The 13,677-nt window shown below is 41.8% G+C and overlaps 1 protein-coding gene across 3 annotated transcripts; it reads right to left on the bottom strand.

Moving 5' to 3' along the window:
- Nucleotides 1-840: 840 nt before the first annotated feature.
- LOC124349433 (unconventional myosin-XV-like) lies at nt 841-5,553 on the bottom strand. Of its 3 annotated transcripts, XM_046800030.1 has the most exons (14): nt 5,221-5,553; nt 4,751-5,155; nt 3,967-4,178; nt 3,816-3,890; nt 3,293-3,709; nt 3,103-3,221; nt 2,957-3,028; nt 2,579-2,894; nt 2,300-2,513; nt 1,897-2,240; nt 1,741-1,809; nt 1,470-1,674; nt 1,281-1,414; nt 841-1,213 (listed from the first exon to the last, which is right to left on the bottom strand). In XM_046800030.1, the coding sequence occupies exons 1-14, from the start codon at nt 5,249-5,251 to the stop codon at nt 980-982; spliced, it is 2,847 nt and encodes a 948-aa protein (XP_046655986.1). In that variant the 5' UTR covers nt 5,252-5,553; the 3' UTR covers nt 841-979. The 3 variants fall into 3 exon arrangements, with proteins under 3 accessions (XP_046655986.1, XP_046655985.1, XP_046655987.1); XM_046800029.1 differs by having other exon boundaries at nt 1,741-2,240; XM_046800031.1 differs by lacking the exon at nt 5,221-5,553 and adding an exon at nt 4,447-4,598 and having other exon boundaries at nt 1,741-2,240; nt 4,751-4,838.
- Between the last annotated feature and the right edge of the window lie 8,124 nt (nt 5,554-13,677).

Below are 13,677 nucleotides of genomic sequence, written 5' to 3'. Positions count from 1 at the left end.
TCGGGTATTTTTAATAATATTTAAAAAACCTAACGTAAAAAAAAATTTCTTTGTATGCGACAGTAGAACTCCAAAGACATAAGAACTCCTTTTTTAAATATAATAAAAAATACCCGGCAATAGAACTCCAGTGCCCGACAGTAGAACTCCACTACGCGAAAATAGAACTCTATGTCTTTGGAGTTCTACTGTCGTTGGTAGGTCCTTCAGACGTGGCGCGTAGAGTAGTAGAGAGTACAACCTACGGCGGTATCGCGTAGCAGCCAACGGGTTAACTTAAGTGTATGTTTGTATGCATGTATAACTTGTGTGATTGTAAAATGTGGTGGAATTGTGGGTGGAGGTGGGACAATAAAGCAATTCTTTTTCATGTTTTTGTTCATTGTGTCTTGAGTCATTTCGCGACTTAATTTGTTCAACCTGATTGACTGGGGCACTGGGCGATCTAGGACCACTTTGATAATCTGTAAAACTTAACACAATCGTAAATTTAAGCCACAAATAATTCTAATGGAATAATCGTTGATTCACACCTATTCCCGGCGCCAAATGGAACGGAAGGTGAAGTCATTGCACGTCTGGTTGACAGAAATAGTCGTTCGTCAACTTCTGAAACTTAATTATTGGTCATGGTGGTCTTAATCCAGCTAACCTATAAAGGGGTTTGGGTGTAGACACCACAATATTTAGGATCAGCGCAGCCATTACCGAAGGAGGTGATGCCAATTTGAACTCCATAACATTGAAAGGTTCAGTCAAGTCAATAGGTAAGAGAACCCATTATTAAGAAACATTTAAATGTTATAGAAAAAAAATTAAAAGGCTTTCGTAACTCCAACAAATAGTAAATATCTGGTTTAATTTCTGGAAATTTAAATGGCCTCCCTGTGTTCTACTGTTACAATCTGACGAAAAATTACACAACGGGCAATAGAAGCGTGGTAAACATTTAAACCCGAATTTAAACGATTTTGAATTATCAATGTGAAGCTAGATTATCCTCTTCTTTAACGCTATGCTGCTGGATTCTTTGGTAAATGGTAATGTACTGACGGATGAGACGAGATATCTCGTGGGCCTGATCCGTTTGAATGCGGTTCACGCGCTGTAGCATCAAATTTCCACATTTCATGTCCAAGAAAAGGTGGCCCTCCTCCGATTTGACTTTGCGAGTAGAAATCACCTCGAAATAAGAGTAATGAACTAACGTTTCCTGCAACACAACAAATTAAGATCAATATGAAGATGTATTTTCATCATTGGATTGAAAGCCAACTTACGTGAGTAATGACATCAAGGAAGTGAACGCCATTTCGGTTGAGCGCTAAAATACTTTCAGATCGTTCGGCCGGATCTGCGTCGCGCCGGACGGCAAAGAAACTTGAACCAAAAAGTGGCCACTTTTCTAACACCTCTGTAAAAACAAAATTAGAGATTTGATATTGGCGTCAGAAGAAATTAAAACGAACCCAAGACTTCAACTTTGGCCTGAAACGGTTTAAAATGTTCAACTTCCTTCCAAGAACTCTGGACGAGATTAACCCATTGTGGAGGTTTGATGTCACGAACAGAGAGAGCCGGTTTCGGCAACAGATATTTCGTCTCCTTCATGGTAGGCATATGATCGAAATCTGCTGCGCGATGAAGTAAAGCAGCTACTTTCGCAATGTCGTACTGCAAAAAAAGGAGGAAAACGATATTGAATTGCATCTATTCGGCTGTGCGATGATAAAAACTTACAACACAGTCTTGAGAGATCTGCTCACCAGGCATGACGAGCAGCAGTCCCTCCAGGTAATCAGGTGCTACCTGATTAAAGGCAATTTCAATGTACAGAGCGTTATCCAAACGCATTGGATAGTGCCAGACTGAACGGCAGAAGATCAGGTAGTACACCTGTTGATTCTTCTGCAATGCGGTTGTGACGTCGAGGATGTATTCTTCACGAGCAAGTGGCGTAGTAAACGTGTCACCTTCCACGATACAATAAAGTGAATACTCTCCAATTTCCTCTTCGGATCGGACGTCGATTAATCCACAAATCTCTTCGATTACGTCCTGGACGATCGAAGTGGATTGGGTGTTGATTACACGTTCCGTACCACCTGGAAGTCGATACATTTGACGTTTGGAATTTCGACCGGCCGTTAATGCCGCGATCTCTTCGATGCTGGGCATGTTTTTACGGCCACCGTAGCGTAGAGTTTTGCGCAAATTCTGCAAACTAACCATGGCAGTCCCTGTGTGAGTAAACCAAAATTTAAGTTTGTATTTTTCATCAGTCTTTTTATATGTATACCGTGATAAGCTCGTCGTTTGTCGTAGGCTGCCGCCTCCAAATACTTGAACAAGTACGGCTTCAACACTTCAGAGCAACTAAAGTAAGCGGCCATGATAGAGAAGAGTATCCAGCCACGTTGACAAGAATCCGGACGTGTAGATTTGTTGTTGGTTGTCTGTTTCATGATCTGACAGTATGTCTCATCACGTAATACTTCATAATTGTGGCAATTCTATACATGGAAAGATAAATTATTAGAATGCTATTCTATGCCCCAAAACGTGAATGTTTTATTACCATTAGAATAGTGTACACACTGTCAATTTCTGACTGGCCCTTGGCAATTGGGTAGTCACCCATATACTTCATGATAGAGATGAAAACTTCCAAGGCTAGCTTGTTGAGCTCTTTTGAATCGAGCTGTAACAGAGAAGCGGGAATGGGTGACTTGGTAAATTTGACTAGATCCACCTGCTCTTTCCACGTCCAATCAGCACCGGCCACTGACTCCGGCCGATCCTTTGATTTCTTGTTTTTGCTCTTTTTCTTCGCCGAATTGTCGCCACTTCCGCAAAGGAGGGAGCTCACGTTGTCATTAGAAAACTCTTCAAATCTAGAAATTCAAAATAATTAGAAACCAACGCCATCTATAGAGCGTAACTAAACTGAATTTACTTTTTGTGAGGTCGGAAATGGTTAAGGGCAAACTGGAGTAACGAATGTTTCCCATCGTTAAGTTGAGTTGGTCTTCCGGGATCGCAGAAAATTCACAACTAGGTCACACAAATCCAATTGAAAAATGAATGAAAAAAAAACTTTACTGCGTCGAATAGTAAGTGGTCGGGGGAGATGAGGATCGTCGGGCCATTTCGAGCTGTGATGGCCGCTTGTTCGATGAAGACACATCGCTACTACGACGAGCTCTATCCACTTGGTCGGCCTGAATGAATATGAAACTTGAATACAACGGAAACAAATTGAATCAAAACAAAAAAAAAGTTCAACACTAACAGGAGGTATTTGGTGGACAGCTTCGATGACATATCTTCTGTCCCCACACGAAGCCCTCCGGGCGATGTGCTCTAACTCTTCAACGGAATCCCATTTCCGGCCGTTAATGAGCTCTTGCTGAAACACCAGGCTACGCTTGTCTTCCAGTTTTCGAACGCCATTAATATCATTGGGTCCGTTCATTTCTGGTTGTCTTTCGTTTGATGATCTAGACGTTTTCTGATAGTCTGCAGTCACCAATTCAAATTTGGGTCTTAATATCTTGAATTTGTTTACGCTTTCGAGTGCCGCTTGCACATCCATCAGTTGACCATCAGGACTGATCTCTCGGCCCTTAACTACCGACAAAGGATTGAGCGAATTTTTAATCTCTCCTTCTGTTGCCGGCAAAAGCGGCAGCGTTGTAGGTGGAGCCCCCTGTGTATTAAAAATTGAATTTTAGTTGATCCTTTGGGTGGGATTATTTTCCAGTCTGTTCTTCCATTTTCCGGGTAGAAATAAATTAGTCGCAATTCCAACTCACCTTGAAAACAGTGGATTCGTGACTGATGCTTAACTTGCGTGCGTTAGAGACATGCTCAGTTGTGCTGTCAGACGACTGTGAGCACCATGAAAATGTAGAAAACAAATAAACAAATTTGAAGAACAAACCAAAATTTGCAACATTGATGTACCGTATTTAGTAGCTGCTGGAGAGCTTGATTCTGAGTCATCAGTTGCTGTTGAATCTGCATGTTCTGAGTCATCAATTGCTGTTGAATCTGCATGTTCTGAACCACTGCTGATTGGATGAAAGCAAGGCTCAGATCCTGATGCGAGTTGTAATCAATGTTGCTAGTCGGTCCAGCGCCATGGTACGAGTTGGGTGCACCCGTCGATGGGAATCCTGTCAGACGCACAATTTTTGAAAAATAATTATTCTTCCATTGAAATATTCTCGTTTTTCAGAAGTAGAGCGTAAAGATAATTTCAGACCATCATTTAAAACTACATAACGCTGTTGTCCGTTACCTACATAGGTGCTGGTTAAATGTCGTACAGAGAAAATGGTTCTTTTTTCAGTCAGTTAGTCAGGTTTATTTAAATGGGAAATGGTTTTGTTTTCTAGTCGTTATATTTGGCCAATTAAAGTGTAATTCCTTTTGTGTTTTTACCTGAAGTCGTTTGTAAGAAAGGAAGAGGACTACTGGTAGTGTAGGGTAAAAGAGAAAGGCTGCACGGGCGAACTTTGTTGTTGGTTGACCAAGGCAATCTGGTTGAAGTAGATGAGCCCGGTTCTGGCACGGGAAAGGCAGTCCAGCGTACGCTGGATCAATTACGCAAACAAAGAGTTAACCAAAAGTGCAGTTGCTGGAAGAAGATCAATATCAATTGTTTACAATCGTCATGGTATGTTGTGATAGATATAGAAATGTGATATTTGGTTGAAGTGGAGTCAGGCATGATTGTTGTTTGTACCTCTAAAGAATCCTGGCATCAAAAGTGGTGATAGTGACATCAGGTCCAGCGATTGTTGTGGAGTTTCAATGTTGCTGCCCATCGGCTGTAATGGTGTTTCACAAGATGGACTCAAATGAATGTGATCCATCAAGCCTTTGTCTCCACCTTGAATGGATGCTGCCAATGAATCCACTTGATGAGCTCCAAAGTCTTCATCCAGTCGTTTATCAATGATGAGGGTATCCATAAAACCAGTCAGAGGTCCCTTCAACTTCTGGTTGCCTTTCTTGATGGAAGCGACCAAAGGTCGAGCATCCGAGTACTCGTCAGTGTTCCCATCCAAGACGGGCATGAACAAATCATCCAAATACTGATCCACGTCCGAACATTGTGATGGAACACGAACTCGACGAACGTGAGACGCTGCAAAAAGTTAATGAAATGTATAGAAAATGTGGCATAGCGTTTCGAATGGGTACAGCACTTACCCAGTGAAACTGTTTCACTTGTATCAGACATGACCGGCGAAGATTTAGCAAATTGTTCTTTTGATTCGACGAAGCTGAGACCCTGAGACTGCAGGATCTACAAACACATGGGTTCAATCAGAGATGAAGGAAACTATTTCGACACTTCACGTATGATTGCCTAACTGATGTAGTTACACAGATTTCAATAACGATAATTGCCAAGCTGCAACGTGAAATAAGTCATTTTATGAACTATATTGAATATTGATGATGAGATAATGACCGCCAAACGTGACATGCACACGATAGAGATCTCTAGACAAAGACTCGTAGAGGGAAATGGGAATCGTCATTCGTCAAGTAGCTGGCGGGCAATGCTCTGTTGCATTATCGCATAAAGTCGCATAAAGTCATAAGACGTCACCTTTTTTTAAATTCTCATCCATTTCGTCGATAACTCAATAATCAATAACATACAATGATGATATATAAGATACGCTAAGATTTTAAATACATTTTGTCTAGTAGTATCCGACTTTATCAGCCCATTTCGAAACACGTACACATTAAGAACAACGAAGAAAGACAGGTAACTAACCGGAAATCGTAACTTCCTTTCTTTTAAATCCTCTATGTCACGTGCGCAGCAATAAAAACAGGCAAATAAATTGTAATACCTAATAAATTGTCAGCTACCTGCGCTGCGTTAAGCAAGGTACCCAGGCTCGCCAGGCTGTTAGTGATTTTTTTCCATAAACAAAAATGAAAAGAATATGACATTTCTCCTTCGGCAACCAGGATGACTATACTAGCTTTCGCTTCTTCTGTTTCTTATCAGGCACCCTCAGATTCTTAGCAAAGTTGCGAAAATAAATTGCATAATGCATAATCGGATGTCTTCGATGGAAATTGAACCCGGGACACCAGCCTGTCAATTGGAGACTATACCACTAGGCTACCAAGCAATGTGGAGAAAAATGAAATATTGTTTGACATTCTCAGCCAATGCTTTTTTCGGATATGATCTACTTCCGGAAATAGATAGATCAGGATATGCGGCCATGGTACAATGGTTATAGCATCTAGCGTTATATCCAAATGCCCCGTGTTCGATTCCCACTTCCGCCACATTGACTCCCATTGTTGTTCCCAATATCGACCTGTATAATATAACCATGCATGTACTAACCCATACTAAAAACCAACTTAACCAACTACTAACACCAACACTAACTACTACTACTAACTACTAATTACTAACTAACATCAACAACTAACACTACTACTACTTACTAACTAACACCAACTACTAACCAATTATATGCGCGACATATATTTAAAAAATCCTTAGATAAATTCGTTAGGGCAAGTCAGATCGATTATCATCGTAAGACGTGGGACACTCTTGTACGCTGTAGTACTCGAGGGTTGGCTACTTCTGTAATAGACCGGTATGAGAGATAGCGAACCCTGAACGAAAAAACCTTTTTTAATTAAATTTTTTTTTTTAAGTTCCGTGCTGTGTTTGAGAGCAGATTGACACCCGGCCGCCAGTTGGGAAGTCGAATGATAATCTACCATTTTTACAAATGCGTTTCTAATATGAGTAGTCCTTTGTTCGATTAATTTTAATTTTATGCCCAAAACATCCCTTTTTTATGATCCTTATTCGCTTCCATTTACTTCCGGTGAAATTCCCGCAAAATTTTGAAAACGATTGCCAATTGTGACGCTAGATGGCAATCGTAAGTGTTAATGCCAAAAAGGTTCGAAATCTAAGAAAATCAAAGATATTACTTCAACATAAAACTGGTATCGGTTTAAATTTAAAAGGTAGTAATAACCAAACTGAGTAATTCAGGTGAAATTCAATCATCGTCTTAGTTCTATTTGTTTGTTTTTTTTGTTGATAGAAATTAAATGCAGAGTATTTCACGAGCTTTTGTATACAAGAAACGTTGGGGCTGAATTCGTGTATGGGTTTTTCTCGATATCAAAATGAAGTGACGCGAGTAAGACGGGTTGTCGTGTAAAGGGAAAGGGGGGGGACTCTGGAAAAAAAAAAAGACAGAAAGACAAAAAGAAAAAAACACCACCACTCGAAGATGATGGAGAACCTGAGAAACATTCCGACAGAAGTTGCCGGACGAGCGATAAGAGACTTGCACGGTGGCGGCTCGGCTGTTTCAACACAAAGAGACTTGAGCTGGAAATCTTATTCCCTATCGTCTTTTTTTGGGGTCTCGTCTTCATAGTTTTTCTTTGGTGCTGTGGTCACAACAGGTGAAAGAACAAAAAAATAAGAGATGAGAATCATCACGGACAGCAGCACAGGGGCCTCTCCCTTATGGTTATATATACGATACAGTGGCATTGACAGTTCAGTGTCTCGTCTGTGCGCGCCTACTACTACTCCCCTTTTTGCTTGTTATGTATTTTTTAAAAATTCAAACCTGCTTCTTTACATTTTCATTTTTCTTAGAAATTAACAATTGGCCCACCCTGCTTTTAAGTTTTTTTTTTTAAATTTTCTATTCAGCCATGTAGTAGTACGAGAATAGATATCCAGGCTATTATTTAGAGTACGTATACACATGCACAGACTGTCAACGCGCATTGTGTTCGCCCCGTTTGTTTCCCTACCATACACACTCGCCCATGTACGCATATCTATTGTAAGACTCTTTCTGGTTCCTCATTGTCTCTGCTCTAACATTCACAATGGGAATAAGAAGATGTATCCGCGTCCACTTTGGCGGATCATCCAAGTAAAGCCTGTGCACTTTCATTTTGAGCTACAATGATAAAAAGAGAAACCCAATTTAATTGCTGCGAAAGAAGTTTCAAAAAATAAAATCGATTTCAAAAATGATTCTCATCCACAAATTGCGAGGCTAAAAACTTGAAACAACATCAAATGTTGAGGCTTATGTTCATTTAAAAGTGAATACACAAATAAGCCATGAATTGGGAAATTCGGGATTTGCCCTCCAACCATTTATGCGCTCCCATTTGGAATTCGAATGACGCCGCGCCGCGCGTGAATGTGTCGCCGGCACAGAGAGAATGGAAACCCCGTGTCCGGCTCGTCGACCGTGTATAATTCGTTATAAAAGCCCCGTCCGGCATCAATCTCACTATACTATCGAGTTAACCCCTGGTGAAAGTTTCCAGCAAACAGCAGATGACGACGCCGAGGACACGAACAGAGATATAGGCAACCGAGTCAAACATCCAAAATTCAATTCAAATCTCCCGGTCAGTTTTAATTGGTCTCACCATACACGACTGAATGGTTCCAAAAATAGTCCACTTTTTAATTGTGGTTCAATTTGCATGTTGAATGTTTTATCTGCCGAAAGACAAGAGGTTCGTCCGTCCGTCCGTCCGTCTTTTGTGTGTATGATACGTTTTCATTCCAGTGGCCCAGCCAAGCGCGCAATGTCCGCCGAGAGCCCTGTGACAGAGACCTGTCGTGACCAGCAAAACCGACGCGGTTGTTTCTACACGAATGGCGAGGGGTAGAAAGAAGAAAAGAAATAAAAGGCCAGTGCTGTGGGGCAAGTGCCCGTGATGATATGGTGGTTGACGGACACAGAACGTTGTCTGTGTGATGGCCGAGTGGATGGATGAGCGGATTTCCTCGCCGACCGTGTATCACAGCCCAGCAGCCGGGCACATCCAAACAATGGCAGCAGCTAGAGAGACATGTCGACGACATCATCTCGAAATGCGCACATTTATAGAATTGAGGTTAGACAGCAGCAAATCTCTGTGGAAATCAGACTAACAAAAGTATATAGCCGCTCGGGGGGGGGGGGGAGAGGGCTTCTGGCGCGAGGTACGGCGCTGAGTTAAACACACACACGAACATCTCCCGCGAGCCCCACGTATGGAGTTATATAGGATACGCTGATGAACTGGCGATATGTACGTATTCGAGGTTCAGACACAACCCCCCTCTTCTCTTCTCCAAACAAAAATCAAAATCAAATAAGACAAAAATAAGAGAGACGACAGCTAGAAGCTGATGGAAGACGCGGCGTGTTGCTTTGTCGGCGGTCGCCGACAACACGCCAACTTCATCAGAGGATTAGCCGAATAGACTCTCTCTCTCAAGCTGGACAGAGAGAGAGGGAAAAAATAAAATAGAAAAGGGAGACTCAAATTTTGTTTCCAGGTTCTCCCAACATATATATATCGGTGCATACCTGGACAGACGACCGGGAAAGTCTATAATGCGCACAGAACCGGGGCTCTCTCTCTCCGCATTGTCTTGCGGTTATGTCTGAAAACTTTTCGTGGGGGGAGGCAAAGACGGACAAATTCATCCCGGAGAGAGTGCGGATTAGAGTGAGAACTCCTGGCGGTGTCTTTGTCTCACGCGCAAGTTTCACATTTCCAAACTCTTCAACAAGAGAAATTGGCAAATATGCTGGCCCCCCCCCCCCCCCCACAAGTTTTCAGCCAGCCCACCTGAATTGAACTCGATATAGATGATTATTTTTTGACGTCATTAAGTTTGGCTGCTGCAAGAACTGAAAACATGTCAGCCCTTTTACATCAACTCTCATCGAAAATTTGGCCTCCAAACAACTTATTCAACCATTTGAATTCGACCTAGACACTTTTCATCGCTGGCGCAGATGTACACTAGTTATATAACTTGACGTACGTATGATCATTTAGTTTAAGAGTAGGAACGTGCAGGTTTTCGATGATGGGGTACACGAGTGGATGACAAAAAGGGAGACAGCTGGCGACGAGAGAAACCGTCGACAAATTCAATCGAGAAAAGTGCTGATATGCTCCTGCTGGTGGTGCGCCCTATTTGTAAAAAAAGATGTTTCAAGTGGGCAGCAGCAGCAGCACTCGACCGGGGCTATATCTACCTATACAAGTCTCTAAGCAAAAGCTTTGAAGCCAATAGTTTCCCAATTAGCTGGCAAAAGGGATTTGCTCTTTATGTCGAAATTTATATACATACAGACCTCTCTCCGTGTGTGTCTTTCGGCCTATTCAGTTCTGTATACAGATACATATCCGTGGCTGTCGCTTATCATCTAGGTCAAAGCGCTCAAAGGATCTAGACGTTTCTTTTTTAATCCGTTTGACAGCAGCAATGACGAGCTGCGTCCCATATAGGCCTGCACACACACCCTGTCTCTTTCCGGTTGGGGGAGGAGGGTGAATGGCACTGTGTGTCCTCTTTGCCAATCTATATACATACTACTCTTCCATTACTAGTATACACACCAGGCCGAATACTGGATGAAGTGTCTACTACACTCGTATCTATAAAAATAAGCTATAACATATTCGAGTGCTTTTACCGATAATATGCTGGGGTGGTATGGGTACCTATATATGGGCAAGGGGTTCAAGTCGGCTGCTGTCAAACGAAGAGAAGGCACGGCGACTGTTTTTCACAAAAACTGAATGAATAGAGAGAAAGAAAGAAGAAGAAAAAAAAGCTCAAAGAGAGAAATAGAGACTTGGCGCCCCGGATATAGCCTTTAAGCTCCTTTTCCGAAGAGGAACTCTTGATAAGTTGTACGTGTATCTCTGTCCACCATGTATACGTATAGGTAGTATAGACGATGTGAATGTGGGATACCCGCCGCCAGTGTTTGCTATGCACAGTATATATGTCTGTGTGTGTAATTGTTCAATAGGAAGTACAGTTCAACTCGAGTGCATGTCCATCGAGTTCTCATAGATAGAAAAAAGGAAAAAGGGATTGTGTGACAGTTGGTTTCACCCCCGCCATCAAGTCCAGTCAGTCGGCCAGCAGCCACCGTATTGTTCGTCATTGTTTTTCTCTCTCTTTTGTTGTATATTCTTATATTGTTATAGATTTGTTTTTTAGATTTGTTAGCCCTTTTTATTTTATTATTTTGCGGATGTTTCTTTTATATCTTTCTATTCTTCTGTGTTTGTTTGCTGGCTCGGCAGGATCTCATTTCATTGGCCGGCATCAAAATCAAAAGACGTTCGTTAGAGACGCCCGGCTCGGCTATACGTCAATATCGACAGACCATCCACCAACAATTTTTGTTGTGGGGGGGAACCTTTTCTTACAAGACCCAGAAAGTTGACCTGATGTACAACAATAGAGTACATAGCACAAACTATAACCCAAAAGGAAAAAAAAATAGTTTCACAGACTTTTGTATTGATTCAAAGAAAATAGCGGCAGCCAATCACCAACAGGTCGCGCATGTGACACACACAGACATGGATAGGTATAGTTGCTGCTGCTGCTGTACAGATATACAATTATCAGATTATGTCTTATTCCTTTTGCTCTGCATGAAACATGTATTTTTCTTCGTCGGTATGGAGACCCTTTTTTGCGCGGAAGCGGGCGGTCCCAGCAGTAGGTCCCGCGGTCGGACCCAATTTAATTTTCTAGTGAAATTATTTTCTAGCTCTTGTTCTCACAGTTAAAATAAAAAATGTGATTGGTCACCCCGGGAATTATGGATCACTTCATTGTGTTTGGAAAAATTTGATTTTCTCCGAGTTGCTCGTGTACATATGCCAGTCGATATCGGGAGGCGATCATATCGGTCGCCTAGAATAAAAAATAGATACTGAACGTGCTGGGACAGCTTAGACAGTAGGAGTCGATGAATCCGGTATGTCAACTAGAGTTACACGTCGTGCATCACGACTGGACCAAGCTATACAGCTGTATAGCTATAGCAAGAGCTACTTTATATTATTATTTCCATTTGGTTCATCAAACAGGAAAGAAAAAAAAAAGCTTGAAAAACCACCACTACCGGTAGAACAACAAACAACAACAACAACCAACGAGAAAAAAAAGGGACACCACAAAAAAATAAAATAAAAGATAAAAAAGACAAATAAAAATATGAAGACTTCCTGTCAAGGCGACAAAGATCTCGTCTTCTCTCTTGCTGGCTATGCTGGCCCTCGGTAGTTTTTTTTTTTATTTTCTCGGGAGCTATCGCTCGATGCCATCGCAAGAAGCTCTCGTCTCTTCTTATAGACTGGCGGTGGCAGATTTCAACAACACCTTGAAGGGGGCGCGCTTGACAATTCTTTTCTTTCGGGAAAAACAACACATGACTGTGTTTCTCTTTTTCTACCTTTTTTTTGGGGGTATTTTCCTTCTTCGGCTTTCTCACTCGACTTTAGTCCTATATACCTGATATGCATACACGAGAGAGAGAGAGAGAGACAGTGACACGACCATAGTCTCTCTACTAAAAGGTGATGGACAGCTGAGAAAGGAAACCGTCTGGGTATAGTAGGTCTCTCTCGGCTAATTTTCTAAACCCAAAAACCTACCCAAAAGTTCAGTAAAAAACAGGGAGAAATATGATAGGTATTTTCAAATGTATAAATATCTACTTGTAGGTATTTGCGCAGACTTGACTCAGTGTCGATTTGTGCGCATATCTCTCTATCAGCTTTCTATATACTTATTGATATAGGCAACTCTATCTTCTAGCTAGCGATTGTTGTGGGTTATAAGAGCGAGAGGATATGGATATGAGGACAGATGATATGTACACGCAGCGCATTCCAAGCGGATCAGGGCGCGGTATCCACGGTGAAAATAAAAAAATAAATAAGAGATAGTTTTATAATGCACCAACACCCGCCGCCCGGCTTGCGAAGCCTTGCAACGCACATCAGCGCAGTCCGCTCCGACAGTTCGTGTCAATGAAGAAGCGCATCATATTCTCCATGTACACATTTAGACGTCATTCTTCTCTCTCCCCACCACTGCGCGGTTATATACATATTCAATCGAATCCAATCAGCCGTGATGTTGGATTGGCCCAACCAAAACTTGCGCGGGGTTCTATTTTATATTATTACAAAGCCGCGCGGCTAGAGCATATTATAATGGGGATGTATAATACACACACAAAGTATATTTCTAGAGAGATGATTGTCATCCGACATCAGCTGTCATCGAGCTCTGCGTTGAACGATAGAGAAGAAAAAAAAGACGCAACGGATGTTTGGATCGTACACACCTATATATAATCGCTCTACTTCTTTGATAGATTTGAATGGGGTTATATTGCGCTATAGGCGGGATGTGGAGACTGCCGTGTGTGTGTGTCAATAAAGAAATCGTACAAAAGAGGAGAGCCACAGCTAGAGATATTGGTATACCACTATAATATCTAAATATATACAACAGGATGCGGTTTGATAAGGGGAGCGCATCTTATTCTACGTGACTTGCGAGGCGAACTAAACGTTCCAAACTCTCTTGCGGCCTTTTATATTATGTGTATGTTTATACGTTCGAATATATATGTGTGTATAAATACCTTTTTTTCCCTTCTTCCTTCTATCGATATCGTTCATATATATATATCGACGGAAAAGACCCAGCCGACTCTCTCCTCCATCATCAATGTTCCCCAGCGACCGGCCGTAGAAATGGTTCATCAAAGCATGAAGCGGAATAGAGACCTTTTTTTT

The sequence above is a fragment of the Daphnia pulicaria genome, chromosome 7 (assembly GCF_021234035.1).
Source record: "Daphnia pulicaria isolate SC F1-1A chromosome 7, SC_F0-13Bv2, whole genome shotgun sequence".
NCBI lineage: Eukaryota > Metazoa > Arthropoda > Branchiopoda > Diplostraca > Daphniidae > Daphnia > Daphnia pulicaria.
Note: the sequence above shows the minus strand (reverse complement) of the source record. Positions and strands in the feature narration are given on the sequence as shown.